The 23,987-nt window shown below is 31.6% G+C and overlaps 2 protein-coding genes across 3 annotated transcripts in view; both read right to left on the bottom strand.

The window, feature by feature from the left end:
* The window catches only part of sas (stranded at second transmembrane protein), a 149,439-nt gene that overhangs the window by 89,311 nt on the left and 36,141 nt on the right, over positions 1-23,987 (bottom strand). The window lies entirely within an intron of this gene.
* Positions 14,980-16,013, bottom strand: LOC140442882 (uncharacterized). Its single transcript, XM_072533841.1, has 3 exons — positions 15,747-16,013; positions 15,093-15,505; positions 14,980-15,035 (listed from the first exon to the last, which is right to left on the bottom strand). The coding sequence occupies exons 1-2, from the start codon at positions 15,839-15,841 to the stop codon at positions 15,100-15,102; spliced, it is 501 nt and encodes a 166-aa protein (XP_072389942.1). The 5' UTR covers positions 15,842-16,013; the 3' UTR covers positions 14,980-15,035; positions 15,093-15,099.

The raw sequence follows: 23,987 nt of genomic DNA, 5'->3' as shown, positions 1-23,987 counted from the left end.
AGAATTGAAACCAAACAATATACATAAATGTCTACGCCACAGAGATAATTAAAGGCTTTTCGAGATACCAAACAAGTCGGAAATTAATTGTTTTTTCTAAGGTTTAACACAATATACATGTCAAGGAGATTGGTTTGAAAGAGTTGTAAAACGTTGTAAAACGATGTAAAATGTAACGGATTCGGTAAGTCCAAACGTTAATAATAAAAAATTTATAACTTATATGATATTTTTCGCAGGAAATATTTAACACAATATTTAATTGCTCCGATTAATTTTTTATGATGGTAGTTCGATAGTGAATTTATTTCAATATTACGCATACTTTCCTTGTATCTGTTGGTGAATTTACCATATAAGTCGTTAATTTATAATAGTATAATATTAGTTTTCATGGAGCCGTTAACAATTCTTAATTTTAGATTATAACTCATATTACTATTTCCTAAGACCATAAAAAATTATGGGATAATTTGTAGTTATAATAAATTAAAGTCGAGCTACCGTAAGTTCAACAGTCAGTCACCACAGAAACCCGCGAGTCGAGTTCTAATTTTATTATTAACATTGAAATTTAAGCTACTAAGTTCTAATTATTATTAACATTGAAATTTAAGCTACCAGACCACATATTTACATAATATTATACATATTTATAAAATATAACTATATCATACATTACATCTATTTAATAGCCAGCATCACAGTTAAGCTTAAACAAAAAATTATGCTGGAAGGACATTAAAATCACATAAATAGAAAAAAATACTATAAATAATACCGTAAATTTTAACACAATTAAGAAAATCCAAGGAAAATGGTACGTGTGCAAGTGTGAGGTACTACTAGAACGGCATGACGACTTCAATTTACATAGGAAGGTGAAAAAACTGGCCGGCATCAGAAAACCAAATCGCAGTAGTACCTAGTGTTGCCCAAAATCGGTCTTGGTCTTGTTCTTGCGTTTTCGCAAGACCAAGACCAACACCGCCCAATTTTAGAAAGAGCAAGACTGGCCATGCAAGATTTGAGCAAGAAAAAGACTAAGCCTGCGAGACTCTTGCGTCTTGCAGTTAGAACTGAGTGTCGTTTTAGGGAGTATAGTAGTTTGGGTTTATGCTTAGAGACTCTATGAGAAGCAAAAAAATGTAACATAAATTTGGAAAATTGGGCTTATGCGCATTACGAACAATACCATAAACATACATAGCGAATCAAAATATTCATAAAAAGACCACTTGACACATTTGACACATACTCAGAGGTCATAATTACAATGTAAAAATAAAATATCGACAACGCAACTGCAATTACCAAATGTATGTATGAACTGAGCAAACAGCTGCTACACTTTGATTCAGACAATCAACATTTTCGGTGCTTCTTTGCTCACATTTTAAACCTTGGTGTACAAAAAATATTATAGACCTTAGCATTACACAGTGAAATTGAAAATAACGGTCAAGAACAGCAGTGTGAAGCCTATGAAGACGAAACTGAGGAAGATGAAGAATATGTGTCAAATATTGCTGACTTTACGTACAGCTATAACAAAATTACGCAGTATTTCCAGTAAAATGAAAAGAAGTGAGATAAAGAAGAGGAAGTTTCAGTCTGCTTGTGAAGTAGCTGACGTCCCATCAAATCTGAATCCCATACTCGATTGTCCAACGAGATGGAATTCCACACATGATATGATTGGATTTGGTTTAAAAGTAAGAACTGGCATTAACATATTATGCACATCTGTCATCCAATTGAATTATTTTCAAATCAGAGACAGTGAATGGCAAATAATCGAATAAATACACAAGTTTCTAATAAACTTTAAATTCTTGTCGATGAAACTTGGTGGACAAAAATATATTACATTACCACTAGTCATTGTATTATTCAATCTCTTGCTCGATAAAATTGAATCCATCGTAAAACAATTAGATTAGAAACCTAATCGATCTGGAGTGGATAAAAGGCTCATTCTGGGTTTTTAAGCAGCTCGAGACAAAATGTTTAAACATTATAAGAAGAGCAACTGGATTTATTGTATCTCTTTAATTTTAGACCCAAGACATAAGGCTCAGACTTTTGACATGAGATTATGGGGGAAGCAAATTAAAACAGAAAGTGTGTGCAAATTTAATGAACTTTATAAATAATATAAAACTCTACACTTAGTGAATAAATCTCTAGAATCACCAAGAAATGAAAAGAAAGTATGTGAATATGATAAAAATGAAGACTTAATAGACTTTAAGAAATTGTATGCATGCCACTCGACTTCATCTGGATCTTGTCATCAAGACTTAGTTATTGACGAGTTGGAGGAGTACCTAAGTAAATTCAGAGCCGCCAGCTCGGAAGACATTTTAGAGTGGTGGAGGACGCATGAGACAGAATATCTGACTTTATCGAAGATGGTTACTTTGTATTAATTCTTAGTAAAAAAAAAATAGAAAGTAACAGTAATGTCAAAGCTATTGCATTCTGTTCTTTAATTTAATTTGTATTGTATTTTATTCTTTATTTAAATAAATGGCAAATTGTATAACTCTTTTATTCCATTTCATATAAGGTGAGGGTCCATCAATCCTTTTCTAGACAGATAATGTTCTTTAAAATACAGTCAAGTTTATGTCCTTAATTTGTTTTTTTCTTTGTGTTTTATCCATGTTTTAGCACATGTAAACTTATTAAATGCAAAAGTTTATTAAGAAACAGATTGACTCCCTTGGGACACAGTAGATAGCTCAGCTAGTTAGAGCACAGGCACAGATCGCTTAGATCGTGGGTTCAAACCCACCCGGTGTCAGTTGTTTCGACATTTAATAATTTGGTTGGTCTTTATTATGGCTATGTTAATTCAAGCTTAAAATGTATCTACTCTGTTACGTTGTTCTAAGATCTAACGTAACGTTTAATAAATAATAGCAATAAGCTAATGGGTAACTGCGAGATTTGTAAGACTCTTGCTGCAAGACCAAGACCAAGACCAAGACCGGGAGCACAATACCAAGACCAAGACTAGGTGTATTGGCGCAAGACCAAGACCAAGACTGTCTAAGTCTCGTCTTGTTCTTGCATTTGGGCAACACTAGTAGTACCCTATTAGACAAAAAGGATAACATTATCCTTGATAACAACGAGAAATTGAAAGATCGAAACAATACATACAAAAATTATTTAAAGATGAGTGGCAAATAAAAGACAGAACTATACAACAGTAGAGAAACTGGATCAAATTATAACAAAAGAAGAGGTCACGCTTACAGTAAAATTGACAAAGATAATAAAGATCTAGAAGGAGATACCAGCAGAAATCATTAAACTAATCACAAAAGATTAAACAAGGATACTAAAAGATTTGTACAACGCTATATATGATACAGGTGTCATTCCAAAAGAATGGTATAAGTCGATGTTCGTAACTTTACCAAAAAAAGCTAACGCTAGAGAATGCAGTACCCATTATACTGGTAAATCGTAGCTTAAAATTTGAGCAATATATTGGTAAAACTCAGTTTGGCATCAGAAACGCAATGGGTACAAGGGAGGTCTTGTTTGGCCTTAATATATTGGCACAAAAATGTATGGATATTAACCAGCACCCATATGTCTGTTCCTTGATTCCTACAAGTCATTTAATAAAGTCCGGCATAACCATATTTTACAACATCTGCCTGTAGTACTCAAAAAAATTAGTTTGCAGGTTCTGATTGACCTGAAGATTGTAGACAGTAGCAAAGAGGGCGGAAGAAAAGACGAAATTCCTGACCATTGCAAAAGCACAACAAGAGAGTTTATGGATTAAGGGATTCTTCTTCTTTAAGTGGCGTCTCCCATGCTTTTTTATGTATATTGTACATACGGGGTTCTATAACTCTTGCCGCTTCTTGCACTTTAATTCGAGATTCAAACGTCAGACTTACCAATCTTCTTCATTGTTTCTTAAATTTTGATTTAGTGTTTTCGAAATTTGTGGGGTCTGCCTTGATGAAATATAATCCTTCTATTTTTTCGTAAATATACTTTCGTTCGTTTTTCATTCATATTTTTTTCATACGTTATATGGTTCAATTAGAAAACTCTGCTTAATCATCGTCATAAATTCGTATTTAAGAATGACCCAAATAAAAATTTTATAAATCATTGCTCGTTGTTTAAAAGAAAGTTGGAACCGTAGCCAAAAACTATTGTGTTTAATGAAACTAACATACTTATTGATGTTAATTCTTATGGTATTAATAATAATTGCAGATCTCGAATATTTTCATTACTAACAAATAATCCATAAATAACGTAGAAGCTTGGTGGGATTTCTAAAAAATTCAAACAAAAAATGTAGAACAAGTCATTAATTATGGAGTGACATATTTAAGAACAAAAGAGAGAATTAATCTAACAATTTAAATCATTAAATTTAATTTCAGATAGCAAACTGTGTTTATAAACAAATTAAAAAATTAAAAAAAAGTGAGAATGATTTGTAGTATTTTCTTTAATGTTATTGCTTAGTATTGTTTGAGTATACCAGAAACAGTTCTGGCTGTGTGTGCTATGTTCTCAGTTGATCCACGGCCATTTATTTAGTTTAACCTTATTCACATCTACATGAATCGTAGTTGTGCCTATAAACTCAAATGTTCTAACTGTGATGCTACATATATAGGTAGAACCTGTAGATCATTGTCATCACGTTTTGTAGAACACACCAAAAGAGGAAACACCATTACTTTCTCTTAACATTTAAAACAACACAAACACACTCTCAATATCCCAGAAGATGTTACTCTTATACACAACATTTTACAAAAAACTTTTTTAAGAAGACTTTAAGAAACTTTATATGAAGACCTGAAAATAATAAACGAAAAGCAAAGGAGTCCGTCCCAACTGCGTTAATCGTCATGTCTCATTCCACCGAGAATTTCTTTCTCTCCACCGTCAGAACTTATATTATACAACTCGCTCCTTCCAACCATTTCAATTCCAATCATATTTTTATCACACATACACTTATTTTATCTCAGAATTTGTTTAAGGTCCCATTATACAATATTACTTAACTCCCTTTTGCACATTACAGTAACTCTCAACCATTTTCACCACTATCACCAACCAATAAATTAAAAAACTTTTTAGGTTCCAAATGTTTTTTTTTTTTAACATTCATTACGATCATAATATATATCCATAGCCTACTTTTCATACATAAGTAGATAAGGAAGCGGGGTCCTGAATCACTTTGGTAACCTGTCCATCAGGGTCTCCGATGCGAAGGTATCGATGCCATGATTTGACCTTGGGGGTGTACAAGAAGTACAAGAAGTGATCGACAATGACCAGAGGGTTGTAAGAACTGGTCGCTTATCGCTTGATCTCTTCTTCTTCTCTCCCGAAGAATTGATCGACAATGACCAGAGGGTCGTAAGAACTAGTCGCTTATCTCTAGATCTCTTCTTCTCAGCCGAAGAATTGTCACCTACGTTACCTGTATGTTTTTACACTTGTCTCTTCTTTGTCTTACCTGTCCTGAAGAAGTAAAAGAATCGGTCGACAATGACCAGAGGGGGTGTCTTTGAGTGGACCACCTTGTATGTCGAGTGCAAAACTCATCGCTTATCGCTTCATCTCCTCTTCTTTTCGTTAAATTTGTACAGGGTGATCGAAAAAATAAATTTTGTATTGAGACTTGGAAATATTTTAGGTGTTGTTGCGTCAAAATTTTTTTTTTGTGTACGATGCTTAGATATATCTGTATAGCCTGCCTAGCCTAGCCTGCCTAGTCTTTACTTTTGAAACTTGTAGGAAAAGGAAAAATAACTATGTATCACATAAATGCTTTATTGTGTATATATATTTTAATGATATATGTGGGTAGATGTAAATAAAACAATATTGGATTGATACTATAAATTTTATTTGTTTTGAAACAAGTTATTTAAAAAAAAATACATTGACGCAAATCTACAACGTGATTAAATTTTTATTTCTTCATCGAAAACACATTATACATGCAATAAACATATTTAACGATAACGCTGACGTCAATGCATTTTTAGGTCAAATAGGTCACCAAAATACATTATATGCAGATAAGCACATTTTATTTAGATAATGATAAATTAATTTTGGAATAATAAACGTTTTAATGATAAACATGTTTTGTACTATTTTCTGCATTGCAATAAAGTAGGAATTGTATAAACTGTGACTACATAGAATATTTGAGATCCAGATCTGGTGCTAAAAATATACCAAGTAGTATGTTTGGTGAAATGTGAGGTCAGTTGTCTGAAGAAGAGAAAAAATATATAAAGACTTATATTTAGAATAACTATGTATTAATTTGTAAATCGTCTACGAGTACGCTACCAATATGTTAAACGCTGTCATTAATAAATTACCTTTCGAAATGCACATCCCTGGAGGTTATAGGTTTTGTGGACCCGGCACCAAATTACAGAAACGACTAGAACGAGGAGATAGGGGAATAAATGGATTAGACGAGGCGTGTCGTGAACATGATATTGCATATTCTCAAAATAAAGATCTATCCGAACGACATAAGGCTGATAAGATTCTAGGTGAAAAAGCTCTTGAACAGTTTCGATCGAAAAATACAGCATTTTCCGAAAAATTGGCAGCACTTGGTGTAGCTGGTGCAATGAAAGCAAAAGTGAAATTAGGTATGGGTCTAGGTTCTACTAAATATAAAGCTGTAACAAAAAGTTGTAATAAAGAATTGAACAAAGCTAAAAATAATTTAGAAAAACTAACTGAAAATATAGACCATTGTACTTTATTACTCCAAGGATTAACTATTTCCAAATCAAGTAAACGCAAACAAAATGTAAAAAAAAATAAACAAAAAATACAACAAAAGCTTTTAAATCATAAAAGAGCAAAACAATTAGAAAATAATATGGATGTGGACATTACAGATGATTTTGTTGATGATGATGATGACCTTCTTTCCAAAAGAAGAGAAAAACGAAAAATAATTGATGACAATGTAGTTGGTGTCAAAAAAGCAAAAATCAACTTAAATTACTTATTAAACAATACCCAAAAAAGAAAACGAGACATAAACAATGAAGATGAGGATGATGATGATCCAGTTAAGAAAAAAGTTAAGATATAATAAGTAAATTGTATTAAATTAAAAAATATAATGAAAAAATATGTAGATACTATATATATACGCACATATACCAATAACTAATTCAGTCTGATCTGTATCGTTGTTAATAAGCTGTGTGTTAACAGTTCAACAGAGAAAAAGTAAAACAGTGAAATGGGAGTTAAGAGTTGTGTTGTTGAATTCCATGGTAAGCAAAGAGACAATGCCAGGACAAGACTCTTCACGAGAGAATTTAGTAGGTATCGGCAAAGAGATGAGGGTTTTCAAGCACAACAACTAGGGAGGCTTAACCATTTAGAACCCCATAGAGATGCCGATTACCCATTGGGAAGGAGACCGCTACCATTTCCAATCGAAGGAATCAACCACGTTCGAAGACAGTAATTTTAAAAATTTTTTATGTAATTAATAATAATTAATATATGCTACATTGTCGTTTTTTTTAATGAGATAAAAGACTTGTTGTTGTGTGTATTATGGGTAGTTGGTTGGAAACAGTCAAGATGGTTGGTAATAAGAAAAAGACAAGAAACAGCACTAAAAGAAAGGTCACATCCTCCTCCTCCTCATCTTCTAAAAGAAAAATTTCAAAGCAAAAGTCATTTAGTTTATTGAGAGTAATTCGAGACATTAGAAAGAAACTATTGGAAAGCAAACCAAGAACGTTAAGGGAAGCTATTCAACAAGCATTACGAATTGTGAAATCCTACAAAAACATTAAAAAACCACGTGGTCGAGTAATCCAAGTTCCAAAAACTGGGGGTATATTACCTCTAATACCGATATTTGCTGGGTTGAGCGCATTGGGCACTATTGCTGGGGGTACATCAGCTATCGTTAAAACTATTAACGAAGCAAAAGCAGCTAAAGAAGATTTACTCGAAAAACAACGTCATAATCGTAAAATGGAAGCACTGGCAATTGGAAAAGGTTTATACTTGAAACCATATAAAAGTGGAATGGGTATTTTTTTATGAATAAGAAAATGGATCAAATAAAAATTCCAAAACATGCTTTGACAAATGTAGAGTTACAAAAATATGCAAAATTAATGAAAATCCCACATTTTAGAGGTGTAATGATGAGAAATGGGTTTCCGAAAAAAATTTGGCAACATGAGAGTGGAATTATTAATTTAGATAACAAAGACGGTCCTGGAACTCATTGGACAGCTTACAAGAAGAATAAATCCAAAGTCGTATATTTTGATAGTTTTGGTAATCTGAGACCACCGTTGGAAGCTATATCATACTTTAATTCAAATGGTTATTGTCAAATTGTTTATAATCATAAAATTTATCAAACTTATAACACTGTAAATTGTGGACAATTGTGTTTAGATTTTTTAAATAAATACCCTTTTTAAAAGAATATTCTTTTATTTACTCTATGATTATCGTTTGAACATGTCGTACACTTTTGTGTTATCTGGAAGAGAATCGGTGTTATCAACAAAAATTTACCCACCAATTATTTTAAACGAAAATGAACAGTATGTACTAGGTTTAATAGATTTCATGTCATACAATACAATTCCAAATGTAGACCAAACAAACAACAAGTTTTATATAGATGGTTACGATATAACGATTCCACATGGTTCTTATGAAGTCGAAGATCTTTCAAATTATTTAACTGAAAAAATAACTGAATTAGAATTAAAAGTAGATCAAACACCAGATAAAGATGATACAGAAATTAATAAAGGAAAGAGTCAAGAAAAAAATAATACAATTGGTAAAGGTGTGCCTAGAAAAAATCATAATATAGATCAACCTACAAGTTTGATATTGAGAATTAATAACAATACACTCAAATGTGAAATAAAAAGCAACAAAGTAATCCATTTTGAAAAACCAAATACCATTGCTCCCTTATTGGGATTTACACCAAAACGGCTCTCACCTTTAAAGACTCATGTAGCTGAGAATCCTGTGCATATCACAAAGGTTAATTCTATTTGTGTGGAATGTAATCTAATCACTAATTCATACGTCAATGAAAACCAAGGTCATATCATCCACATGTTTTATCCAAATGTCTTACCGGGTTACAAAATTGTGGAAATTCCAAAAAAGGTAATTTATTTACCTGTCACAAATAGATATATTGATGAAATTTTCATTAAAATAGTTGACCAGGACGGTAATCTTGTTAATTTCACACGAGAAGTTATTACGTTAAGACTACATTTAAAAAAAGTATAAATAATGGTTTTAATTTACAACTGTAGCAAATTTAATCCAGGTGTGGACAGTGTATATAATATTAAGAGTCTTGATAAAAACATTAGTGACAAGCAGACTCTCATACCGTTGACAACAGAAAACAAAGTCTTTTTAACCTCACTAGGATTTAAAATAAAACACAACAACTACGACAATGACAGGGAAAAAGAAAAGAAATACTTGGTGTAGAATAAAGTTTTTTATTAATACTAGAATACTAGGGATTTTCTTGAGGTGTACTTGTAAGAAGAGTGAATATGAGTTTTAACATTTTAAATATTGGAGATCGTGTATTGGTTGACAATTCAGTTGTGAGTCGAGAAATGCACAGTCATTTACCCTATGCCAATGCAACTTTTAATCATTGTGATGAAATAAGAATACCAATTCAGACTCAAGATATATACACCCTACCTTCTGAGAGTTATCTGTATATTGAAGGACGTTTAACGAATGATGGGAAAGAAAGCAATACTTTGCGCTTTATTAATAATGGTTTGATGCATTTATTTGATGAAATACGATATGAAATTGGAGGCTGTGTAATAGATAGAGTGAGAAATTTAGGTATAACAACGACAATGAAAAACTATGCTTCGTTCACACAAACTGAATCTAATCGATACAACTGTATAGGTTGGAGTATTACTGACACACCAACAGTTGCTGATAAAGCAGGAAATTTTAATGTTTGTATTCCACTCAAACTTGTACTTGGATTTTTTGAAGATTTTACAAAAATTCTTATTAACATACGCCAAGAACTCGTATTGATAAGAAGTTCAACTGATTTAAATGCAGTAATGTCTACAGTAGAAACTGAACTGAAACCAAAAGTGGAAATATTTAAATTAATATGGAAAATGCCTCATATTCAAGTGTCCGATTCAGAAAAGTTACGTTTATATAAATTTATTGAAAATGGGTCCAGTTTGGAGCTTGCATATAGAAGCTGGGAATATCATGAAATTCCTCTACTGCCTCAGACAATGAAATTTAACTGGAATGTAAAAACTACCAGTCTATTGGAGAGACCACGATTTGTTTTGTTTGCATTACAAACTGCCAAAAAGAATGCAATAAAAGAAGAGAACAGCTATTTTGATCACTGTAATCTTACAAACTTAAAGCTATTTCTAAATTCTGAAATGTACCCGTATGACAATTTGAACTTGAACTTTAGTAAAAGACATTATGCCCTTGCATATGAAATGTATGCACAATTTCAACCGTCGTACTATTACAAATCCATAGGAGATCCATGCCTTACTATGTTACAATTCTGTGCTGTTGCTCCGATATTTGTTATTGATTGCAGCAGACAAAATGAATCAATTAAATCAGGAAGTGTCGATATGAGAATAGAAATAGAAACTAATAAGAATATACCAGCTAACACAACTGCTTATTGTATAATTATACATGACCGTATTGTTAATTATAATCCTCTAACCAATGTAGTTCAAATGTTTTAACTGTAGTTCATCTAATGAAGCAAATCTGTACTTTGGGTTTTTAAGTATAAATAAAAAGTTAAAAAAAAAGTTTACTCTTATTTAACACCCTGTACACAATAAATATTTTCATAACCTTGTTGACATAAGTGTCTAATTGGGGGCTAGACTAGTACCAAATCTGAAAGCTGTTCAAGACCTGTTCAAAGCTGTTCAAGACCTGTTCAAGACCTGTTCGAGACCTGTTCAAAGCTGTTCAAGACCTGTTCAAAGCTGTTCAAGACCTGTTCAAGACCTGTTCAAAGCTGATCAGGACCTGTTCAAGACCTGTTCAAAGCTGTTCAAGACCTGTTCAAGACCTGTTCGAGACCTGTTCAAAGCTGTTCAAGACCTGTTCAAAGCTGTTCAAGACCTGTTCAAGACCTGTTCAAAGCTGTTCAAGACCTGTTCAAGACCTGTTCAAAGCTGTTCAAGACCTGTTCGAGACCTGTTCAAAGCTGTTCAAGACCTGTTCAAAGCTGATCAGGACCTGTTCAAGACCTGTTCAAGACCTGTTCAAAGCTGATCAGGACCTGTTCGAGACCTGTTCAAGACCTGTTCAAAGCTGTTCAAGACCTGTTCAAGACCTGTTCAAGACCTGTTCAAGACCTGTTCAAGACCTGTTCAAGACCTGTTCAAGACCTGTTCAAGACCTGTTCAAGACCTGTTCAAGACCTGTTCAAGACCTGTTCAAGACCTGTTCAAGACCTGTTCGAGACCTGTTCAAGACCTGTTCAAGACCTGTTCAAGACCTGTTCGAGACCTGTTCAAAGCTGATCAGGACCTGTTCGGGACCTGATCCAGAGCTGTTCAGAAGTTAAGCGAATACCTACATTTTACGATGAATAAAGATTTGAAAAGACAACTTATAACTAAACGGAGAAACATCCAAAGTAAATTAAGACAATTAAAACAAGGACAAATAATCCAAGAAGATTTATTTAATCCAATTACAAAACACTTGAAAAATATCGAGAACAAGTTAAATAGTTCACAAAATTCCAGTCCAGAAAATGAAACAAAAAACGATGAACCTTTAAGGTACATTAAAAACGATGATGACGATAATGAAACTACTGACTTTGAAACAAGTGAAATCAAACAATCGATATTGGACAACATTGAAGTGGATGATATAAAAGAACAGATTAAAAATGATAAACACTCTGAAAATCGATTTGAAGATATTGCTAACCAGGCGCGTGTAGACTACTGGGATCAATATGATCCATTGCCTAGGAAATATATTACAAATATGCACGCTGATGTTCTAAACAAAGAATTTGATCATAAATATGGAATTCGATTTGATGAAACATCTGAAAAGCTACTGATTGGGAATTCTGAAATAGATTTAGATGGTGCTGATATTCTTTTAAAAAAGAAAAGGTACAGGGGAACACCCGGTTTATATGAGCTTTTGTTTAAGAAATATCCAGCTAGTTTTACGGATGAAGATGAGAATAACTATAAAAAGATAGTTGTAGCGACGAATGCTCACAGAAGGCATTACAGATCAAGTAAACAGATAGATGGTAGTAGATTAGAAAAATATAAAAAAATAATTGCACCAATAACAGAAGGTAAAGGATTGGTTATGGAAGTAAACAACAATAAAATCGATTACGTCCACTGGGATGATCCAAATGAACTTGTAGAGCGATTACGTTTATTACTATCTTCACAGCTAGCTGGCCATACAGGACATACAAATGAAATAAATTCAATTATTGAAGAACTAAAAGAGGCAAACATTATAGAATAAATATCATGTCTGTTAAAAGAGATATCGTTAATGAGTTACACAAACCTGCAAGAATTAACTTTAAAAGACGAAGAATTATTATAAAATCTCTTAATGATTTGTTCCAAGCCGACTTGATTGATATGCAAAAATATTCAAATACAAACAGAAATTTCAAATATATTTTGGTTGTAATAAATTGTTTTTCAAAATTTTTATTGGCTTTACCACTAAAAAATAAATCAGGTGTTGAAGTAGCCAAATGTATGGAGTATGTGTTTAAACAGCAAAAACCAAATAATCTTCAAACAGATATGGGAACTGAATTTTTTAATCCACATATGAAAAAATTGATGAAAAAATATAATATTAATCATTACAATGTATACAGTGAGAAAAAGGCTGCGATTGCTGAGCGAGTTATTCGCACGATTAAATCAATGATTTGGAAACAGTTTAGTTTCAACGGTACCTACAAATGGATTGATAATTTACAACAAGTTGTTATTGAATACAACAATAAAGTTCACAGAACAATAGGAATGAAACCAGTGGATGTTAAGAAGAAGCATGAAAAACTATTGTTAAACACTGTATACAATCACATTAAAATTGTCGATTTGGAAAGTCAAAAATTTCATATTGGTGATCATGTACGCATTTCAAAACATCGAGGAGTTTTTGACAAAAAATACAATCCAAATTGGTCTAATGAAATTTTCACTGTTTATAAAATAAAACTGGGAAACCCTATTACATATTATTTAAAAGACTATAAAGGTGAAGAAATTCTTGGGGGATTTTATAAGGACCAGTTACAAAAAGTTAAACATAAAGACAGTTATTTAGTTGAAAAGGTATTAAAGAGAAAGAAAAATAAAATTTTTGTCAAGTGGTTAGGTTTTGATAGTTCTCACAACTCATGGATAGATAAAAGTGACGCAATATAATAAAGAGGGGATAGAAAAATATGTAAAAGACGTTCCACTTGCAAGATTTTGTTTGTTGTTAGAGAATATCGAGAGAGTGAAAACATGTTCATTGTGGATATCCAAGGTTTCTCTTTTCCTGGGGAAGATGTATTTCTTTGTAGGGAAATTGCTATTTTAGATCCTACTACAGAAAACATTATACACAGAATGGTTGTTTTACCAGTAACAGAAGCAATGATAAATAAGTCATATAAAATGTATCGAACAACAATGTGTTCAAAACCATGGTTTAAATTGGCAATCTTGGCATTTTTGTGATACTCATCTAAAATATGAAGAAATTTCAAAATTTTTACACGACAACGTATTAGACGAAACAATATTGGTAAGAAATCATGAAACAAAAAAATATTTGGAAAAATTCATGGAAAATCGCATTGATTGTGTAGAAGATGAACGTAATATACTTTCCGATGAGACTATGAATCATATTTTTAAATCACATCCATGTTTTCAACATAACAATGAAAATTTACAATGTGCTCTAAACAATGTATTTAATATTCATTATTGGTATAAATATTGTAGAAAGTGTTGACAATAAAAAAATAAAAATTAAAAATAGTCTTTTATTAATAGATACACACAAGACATTTATTTTTAAATTGATACCAGACATGAAGCTTGTAAAAAGACTACGCTTGATGTGGAGAATAATTTATTGGAACCAATTGAGAATAAGTTTAAAAAGCATGGAGTTTTGTTCCCTTCAACTATTCGATGTCTTATAGTTGGCCCTTCAAATTGTGGTAAGACCAATGTGATGATAAGTCTATTGGAACATGCTAATGGATTAAAATTTGAAAATGTGTATATTTACTCAAAATCATTAATGCAACCAAAGTACAAATATTTAGAAACTTTGCTAGAACCAATTAAAGGAATAGGATATTATACTTACAGTGGAAGTACGGATATAATGCACCCATCTGAAGCGAAGCCCAATTCAATTTTTATCTTTGATGATGTTGCTTGTGACAACCAAGATGTTATTCGAGAATACTTTAGCATGTCTCGACATTCTCAGGTGGATCCATTTTATTTGAGTCAGAGTTATGCAAAAATACCTAAACACCTTATAAGAGACAATGCAAATATTTTAATTGTATTCAAACAAGACGATTTAAACCTAAAACACATTTACAATGACCACGTCGGAACAGATATGACTTTTGAAGATTTAAAAAAAATATGTTCGATATGCTGGAAAGAGAATTATGGATTTTTATCAATTTTTAAAGACAGTGAAATAAAGAATGGTCGATATAGAAAAAAAATTGATCAATATTTTTTATTAGAATAAAAGTTGTAAGTAATAAATAAATAAAGAGATATTATTAAAAAGTATTTTATTATAATCTATAAAAATATATACACCGATATACATACAAAAATATTTTCCTCTCGCTCAATCTTCATTCCAATACCAACACATATCTGAAATAAAATATATACTAGTTACCTTTTTTCTAGTGGGAAGCAGAAAGCACTTACTTGTTTATTATGTCCTTTGACTTAGAAAATGATCTATATTCAGATCATTCTCATCACATTCTTCTTCTATATGTACTATTGTACTTGGAGGAACCGTTCTTTGCTTCTTGCTTGATGTTGAGGCAAGAGCCTCATCCGGTGCCTCTTGTATGTATAGTGGTCTCTTCAACCCAAGTTGCTTTTGGACTTGTTGATGTCGCTCAAACTCTTCCAATTCATCGTCCAACAAGTTAAATCTGTATCTTTTTACGACATTCTCTAAAATTTGGAATTCTTGCTCTGTCTTTACTTTGGTCCTCATATACCGAACCGGAAGATTCCCAAATTTCTTTTTAAGACTTTTGCTATTGGGTGTATAGCTGAGACTCACAAATATTTTACTTCCCTTAAGAGACACCTCTTTGACACCATATCTAAAATTTAACGAAATTTTAAACAATCATAAATAAAAATGTTATTAAAATACGATCATTAGAATAAAAAATACATAGATAGAATATAGAAAAAAGAAATTAGATAAATTAGTAAAATATCAAGAGGTAAAACAAAATAAAATAAAATTATTATAAATATTTAGATAAACAATAAAATCAAATGCAAATATGGTGAAATAAACAAGGAAAAAAGTGTATAAATAATAAACTCAATACTTACACAAACAATTCCTTTATAATAAGGAAAGCCGTTTCAATAGGAAAATGAACCGGATCTTCAGTTAAAATTACCAACTGACAGGGTACTGTTGCCATTCTTGATGTTGTTTGTTCACTGCTTGCTACTTACAATTGGATTAGTCTTAAACGACTGTCTGTATTTATAACAAGAAACTGAGAAAAAAAACAATTTAACATTAAACTGACTTTGTAATTTTAAAACATTGCAAATAACTTATTTACATCAGAGTTAACCCTTTTGACCCATAAAAATGCAGTCACGTTGAACAACATCTTATTTGCGTCAGATTTAATCTTTTGACCCATAAAAATGCAGGAATAACAACTTATCTGCATCAGATTTGATCTTTCTGACCTCTAAAAATACAATCACGTTTAATAACAACTAGTTTGCAGAATTATTGATAAATTTAAACTTTTTGATCCTAAAATATAATCACGTTGAATAACAAGTTACAGAAATACGTCAATTGATTTTTTTTTACTGGATAAGTATAAATTGGAGAGCATCCTAATATTTGGTTTGTGCATTCGAAAGTTACCAAGTTAAGTTGAACCAGTTACTAGTGAAAAAAAAAAAAATGAGTCAGCAAGTAGTCGATGAACTTTCCAACCAGATTGTAGAGAAGATGGAATCGGTAAGTAGATTAATTAAGAAAAAATCTGATTTACGAAACGTAATAAGATATTTGAAAAAACAAATTTTTATTTTGAATAAATGTTTAAAGAATAGGGTTTCTTGTGTTAAAAATTTTCACTGTATAGAAGCAAATTTAACTATTCTTAAAACATATCTTGAAAACTTTAAGAACAGACTAAATGCTAGAAAAACTCTTAAAAGGTGTTTATTGTGGCAGGATGTGGAATCTTGTTTTAATAGTAGAATAAAAACAGGGCTAATAGTCAATTTAAAATATAAAGAACCCAAAATATTTTTGGAAAAAGCTTTTAGGAGTTTTTCAATTCAAATTAGAAAAAGTTTGTTGTCGTGTCTTTTAAAAGTTAATTTGATTTTATATGGTGTTTTTATCAAACCACAAAATGGTGAAACCTCTATTAAACATTTTTCAACCAAAAATGTAACAATTGACCAAAATACAGACCTCAAGGATTGGTATAAAATTAATTGTATTAATGTGATTTTAAAAAAATTTGAGGAATTTCAAGAAAGAGATAGTGGTTGGGCACTATCACAGATTCTACATTTAAAAGTTAATATAAATAGGTATAATCCAATACTGAGTGGTATTTCCACCTATGTTAAATTACCTAAATATATAAGCAATACAAAGAGTGTAATTAACATTAAAAATTCTGATCCTTATTGTTTTCTCTGGTCAATTGTTGCAGCGTTACATCCTGCTAAAATCAATGTTACACGAACCTCATCTTATCCTCATTTTAGTAAGATATTAAAGTATCATAATATCAGTTTTCCCATTGACATAAAAGATATCCCTAAATTTGAAAATTTAAATAAACTTTCAATAAATGTTTTTACAACAAAAGGAACAGGAAAGGAAATTTTACCTTTGCTATTAAGTAAGACTAGTTTTTCTCCTCGTATTAATTTACTTTTAATTCATTCTCAAGATAATAGTACAAATAATAATAGTAGTGATGAGGATGATGGTCCTTTGTGTAGAAAAGATCTATTTCATTTTGCTTATATTAAAAATTTTTCAAGATTAGTAAATCAACAAGTTAAAAATGTTAGAAACAAAAAATGGTTTTGTGAAAGATGTTTTAATCATTTTAGTAATGATGCACTCTTACAAAATCATTTAGAGGACTGTATTAATTCAAATTCAGTTAAGATGGTTTTACCAACAGAAAAGAATAATATTATGAAATTTAAAAATTTTAAACATAAAGAACTTGTTCCTTTTGTTATTTATGCTGATCTAGAAAGTATTCTTATAAAATGCATTGACAATAACAATGATCCTAATATAAAAACTTATTTGTCTCAAAAGCATGAAGCTTTTAGTATAGCTTATTATTTTAAATCTTCTTATAATGATTCCTTATCATACTATAAATCATTTACCGGTCACGACTGTCTTGTGTGGTTTGTAAGAGAACTTGAAAAGATAGCAAAGAGAATAACTAGAGAAAATTTATTGCAAAAATTCAACAAGTTAGGTCCATTAACTGATAAAGAAAGACATGATTTTAATTTGAGTTTTGTTTGTCATATTTGCACTAAACCTATAGTCGATCCATTGGATAAAGTTAGAGATCATTGTCATATTACAGGAAAATTTCGAGGAGCTGCTCATAGATCTTGTAATGCTAATTATCAAAATACACATACAATTCCGATTGCATTTCATAATCTCTCTGGCTATGACGCACATTTTTTAATTAAAAGCCTTAATAATAACGTTAAAGGTAATATATCACTACTTCCTCTAAACAAAGAGAGGTATATATCATTTACCAAATACATTCAAAATACAAATATTAATTTTAGGTTTATAGATTCGTTTCGATTTATGTCTGATTCATTAGATAAACTTTCCTGTAATCTAGATGATGATCAAAAACAAATAACGAGAAGGTACTTTGAAGATGATTTTAAATTTAATTTAGTTAAACGAAAAGGTGTTTTCCCATATGAATACCTCGATAATTGGGAAAAGTTGCAAGATACTTGCTTGCCACCTATTGATAGTTTCTTTAGTAAAATTAATAATGAAGGAATAACTCATGAGGATTATCAACACGCATGCACTGTTTGGAACACGTTTGAGATAAAAAACTTGCAAGAGTACGCGGAATTATATTTAAAAACTGACGTATTACTTTTAAGTGATATTTTTGAAAACTTTAGACTGATGTGTTTAAAAACATACGGTTTAGATAGTTTGCATTATTTTACTTTACCAGGGTTAGCATTTGATGCCATGTTAAAAGTAACAAATGTAGAATTAGAGCTTTTAACAGATATTGAAATGGTTTTGTTCTTTGAAAAAGCAAAACGAGGAGGAGTGTCACAATGTAGTAACAGATATGCAGAAGCGAACAATAAGTACATGGGTGATAAATATAATCCTGGTAAAGAGACCTCTTATACAATGTACTTTGATGTGAACAATCTATATGGTTCAGCTATGAGTTATTTCCTTCCTTATGGAGGATTTGAATGGATACCCTTAAATGATATTTACAATTACAATATATTAAATTGTCCCAATGATAGTGAATACGGATACATGCTGGAAGTGGACCTTGAGTATCCAAAAGAACTTTTTAATTCACACAAAGATTTGCCATTGTGTCCAGAACACATAACTCCACCAACTTCTAATTCTACCATTAAAAAACTCTTAACGACATTGTATGATAAAAAGAAGTATGTTATTCATTATATGTATTTAAAACAAGTTATTAGCTTGGGACTGAAGCTTGCTAAGATTCATCGATGCCTAAAATTTAAACAATCACCTTGGTTAAAGAAATATATTGACTTAAACATTGAATTGAGAAAGGAGTGCAAAAATGAATTTGAAAAAAATTTATTCAAACTTTTTATAAACGCTCCGTATGGCAAAAGTATAGAGAATGTACGTAAATATAAGGATATAAAAATTGTAAACAAACTGGGTGGTAAATACGGTGCTAACTATTACATTTCTCAACCGAATTTTCATAGTTGTACCATATTTGATGAAAATATGGTAATAATTGAAATGCAAAAACAGAAAATTAATTTTAACAAACCTATTTACATTGGGATGTGTATTTTAGATATTTCGAAAACAATTTTGTATGACTTCCATTATAATTATATTAAAAAAAAAATTCAAGATAAAGCCAAGTTATTATACACGGACACAGATAGTTTAATATATCAGTTTTTTGTTGATGATATATATGCTCATATTAAAGAGGATATTCATAAGTTTGACACATCAGAGTACACTGAAAATAATGTCTATAACATTCCCTTAAGGAATAAAAAAGTATTGGGCTTGATGAAAGATGAAAACAAAGGTCAAATTATGACACATTTTATAGGATTGCGCTCAAAAATGTACACGATAAAAACTTTAAATCAGGATCAGGAAATTAAAAAAGCAAAAGGAATTAAGAAATCAGCTTTAAAGGAACTAACTTATGAAGATTATTATAAAAGTTTATTTAAAAAAACAATTGTAGAGGTTTCCCAAAATTCTATTGTCTCCAAAAAACATGACGTCTATACAATAACTCAAAGAAAAGTTGCACTTAGTCCATATGATGATAAAAGAATGGTTAATTTTTTAAGCACTGACACTTTACCATGGGGTTTCAATGATAAATAATTCTTAAATACGTTTGATAGTAAAAAAGTTCCTTATTCTTTATTTATTATTTTGGTAATAAATAAAAGTTTGTTTTTTAAATTATCTTTCTATTTTTGTACATCAGGTTTTCTTTAACCGATTAATCTACAAATTAAAATGGGTCCTCTATGGTGTGGTAAGTTATTTCACATATAACTTAAAAAATATATCGGTAATTAAAGCTGTTTTTTTTTCTTTAGAAAAGTAAATTGTCATGGGAAAAAGTTTTTACCGACCAAAAAAGATTTATAAAATTACAATCGAATACAAGAAGAAAAATAATACCATACACCCAACCTACTACTTCTATCATCAAAATGTATGGAACGTTATGGTGTGAAAACTGTAAAAAATTCTTTTGTTTTTGTCAAACTTCTTTAGAGATGCATGGAGCCATATTACCTGACTTGTATTGTTTCGAAACCATGCCTAAATCATAACACACAAAGGTAGTAGTATTTGTAAAACAAATATTTCTTAATTAATTATTTTTATGTTTCAGCCTTTAGACCATGTAATTCCAAAGAACCGCGAATCCCTCCAGAAGATCAGGGATGGAATCGTATCCAATGAAGTGGTCAGGTACAAGGACCGGTACGATTCCCAAATATTACGAGGTCATTCTTCACATCATGATAACTTGGTGAGAGCGAGTTACATGGATTCTGTGACGAGGGACTATTATCGACAGGTTAAGAAAAATATACATTATAACAGTAGAGTGTATATTTTTAATCAGATAAATAACTTGTTTCAAAACAAATAAAATTTATAGTATCAATCCAATATTGTTTTATTTACATCTACCCACATATATCATTAAAATATATATATACACAATAAAGCATTTATGTGATACATAGTTATTTTTCCTTTTCCTACAAGTTTCAAAAGTAAAGACTAGGCAGGCTAGGCTAGGCAGGCTATACAGATATATCTAAGCATCGTACACAAAAAAAAAATTTTGACGCAACAACACCTAAAATATTTCCAAGTCTCAATACAAAATTTATTTTTTCGATCACCCTGTACAAATTTAACGAAAAGAAGAGGAGATGAAGCGATAAGCGATGAGTTTTGCACTCGACATACAAGGTGGTCCACTCAAAGACACCCCCTCTGGTCATTGTCGACCGATTCTTTTACTTCTTCAGGACAGGTAAGACAAAGAAGAGACAAGTGTAAAAACATACAGGTAACGTAGGTGACAATTCTTCGGCTGAGAAGAAGAGATCTAGAGATAAGCGACTAGTTCTTACGACCCTCTGGTCATTGTCGATCAATTCTTCGGGAGAGAAGAAGAAGAGATCAAGCGATAAGCGACCAGTTCTTACAACCCTCTGGTCATTGTCGATCACTTCTTGTACTTCTTGTACACCCCCAAGGTCAAATCATGGCATCGATACCTTCGCATCGGAGACCCTGATGGACAGGTTACCAAAGTGATTCAGGACCCCGCTTCCTTATCTACTTACATACTTCGGTGTTTTCGGCTGGAGCTCTGGAAATCTTAGTCTTTTTTAGTTATACCTAGAGAAAATTACAACTTATTCCTTAACCAAAAATAACTTCAAAAATGTTTCCCTCTATTAGATAACCAATAGAAAACCAATAACTATATAACCGATAACCAAATAGTAGTCAATAGGAAGGATACATTCAATAGGTGGAGTTAGATCTGTCTCTGGAGTTTCTAGATTCTTCTACGCCATGTTTAGACTACTAGATTCTTTAAAAATTTTCTCACATTTTCAGACGTGACAAACTCTAAGAGCACCTTGCTCTGAATTGACCTTTTATATTATCCTCGAGGATATTTAACCTATATAAACTCCGCTGTATCTGTCCTAAGTATGGAGTTTCATCATATAAGAGACAGGAAAGGATAAGGGACAGGAGAAACAACCCCGTAAAAAAGCAGAATTTAGCTAGTTTCGGCTCATAGTACCCCGTAAGGGCTCTTCTTCGGGTTACACACGAAGAATGGTCAATAGTCTTAAAGGCAGAAGACACAATGTTATCTGGTGGATAGAGCAGAAGATATAAAAAGGGAAAACTGACCACTCTGATTCGGTAAAACAGCCAGTGTAAGGAAAGAAAACCTGACAGAATAAATATTTATCCTTCTGGAATGGAAATTGGATACTTGCAACTTGCTTTTAATTGATTGACTTCACAGAAAATGACGACGTAGCCCCTGCGAAAGTTAAAAAGGCCGCCCAATAAATGGAAAACGGATAGAAGCCTGGATCCGGTAACATTCCAATAGAGCAAATTAAGGCAGCTCCTGGAGAAGTATTTGAAATACTATCAAATATGCTTAGACAATGGCCTAAGAAAAATGGAAGGAGAGGCCTATCTCCAAAAATGGACGAAGAAAGGCTAAGAAGACGTGAAATGAACTACACTTACGTAATCTGGTATCGTATTCAGTTATTTATTAGAGAATTTATCACTTTACTATCTTTAATATGTAAACAAAATATAGAAATGCAGCAAAGTACGAGTGGTATTCAGTGAATATAATAAATAATATTGCACTGAAGCTGTATATACTATTAACACGTTTTTTAAAATTGCCACATTACGTTTCTCTATATGCTTCATTCTTATTACGAATGATTATCCCATGTGTAAATACCACATAACTTGTTACATTTTCATAATTACATACTCCTAAAGGTGCTTTCAAATGCGCGATCTAAAAATTGCCATGAAAATACATCACATCCTTGAGCTAATCACGACTGTGATTGTGTTAACCAGCACGATTTATCTGAATTCACGAAGAATATTTAAAAACTTCAAAATATTAATCTCTTACTTAATCAAAGATAACCGCAATTCCGGAGTCAGGGGTCAAATACGAGGTGTTTGTAGTTTCTTAGATGAATACGGTTTCTACAAATATGTTTGCAAGCATTAATTATTAATTATTCTTCTTAATGCGCCATAGCCTACTTTAAGCGATTGTAATTTCTCTTCATAAATCTGAGTTGTGTATGAGCCTTCGAAGCATCAAAGCAGATACACTTAGCCCTAGAGTCATCATGATCATAATCTGTCAACCTCGTCAACCTCTTGCATCCACTGTTGGAGATAGATCTCCTACATCCTGTGTTTTCTGCATCCAATTTCCTACTGTTTTTCGTAAGTCGTTTATCCATTTTGTTGTTGGTCTAAATCGGTGTCTCTTGTTTCCTCTAGGATTCCATTCTACGAGTCTTTTGGTCTACTTATTATCATTTAAACATGCTATATGGCCAGCCCATCTCCATTTGGCTCATGCAATCTTTTCTATGACATCTGTTGTTTTAGGCTTCTTTCTTAATATTCTATTTGGTATCACATCTCTTCTTGTTTTTCTGTTAGTTTCGGAACTATATGTTATTACTGACAGTATATGTTGGTTGCAAACTTTTTTTCTTAATTAAATTGGTATCGTTCCTTTTAGAATATTTCCAAATGCTGCCAATTCCAAATATATACGGCGCTGAATCTGACAGAAATCTTAAAAATAAAACTTTTTTAAAAACGGGAATATCAAAATAGCAGGTCGGATATGCCAAAGTAGAAGCACATCTTTTGAAAATTAAGTAGGCAAAACACAACACCTGATTTCTCTTATAAACGAGCTATATAACTATACTACTGGATCAGTAAAAGTGCTTGATACACTTTTAAATGAATTTTACTCACAACAAATTGCTAAGTAACAATATATACTAGCATCATCATCATTTAATCTTCGCTTGTCCACTGCTGGACATAGATCTCCCTCATATTTTCCATCTGTTTCGATCTTGTGCCTCTTGCATTCAATTCCTATGGCAACGTTTTAGATCTTCAGTCCAACGTGTTGGTAAACGTACTCTGCTTCGGTAGGCATC

Source organism: Diabrotica undecimpunctata, chromosome 6, assembly GCF_040954645.1.
Source record: "Diabrotica undecimpunctata isolate CICGRU chromosome 6, icDiaUnde3, whole genome shotgun sequence".
NCBI classification, from domain to species: Eukaryota; Metazoa; Arthropoda; class Insecta; order Coleoptera; family Chrysomelidae; genus Diabrotica; species Diabrotica undecimpunctata.
The sequence above is the reverse complement of the archived record's forward strand: the minus strand, read 5'-3'. Positions and strand labels throughout refer to the sequence as shown.

Bases quoted from the DNA above. Each gene is read 5' to 3' on its own strand.
- LOC140442882 (XM_072533841.1), bottom strand. From the start codon at position 15,841: ATGGCAACAGTACCCTGTCAGTTGGTAATTTTAACTGAAGATCCGGTT. The intron at 15,506-15,746 runs GTAAGTATTGAG...GTTAAATTTTAG, and splicing joins ATTATAAAGGAATTGTTTGT to ATATGGTGTCAAAGAGGTGT.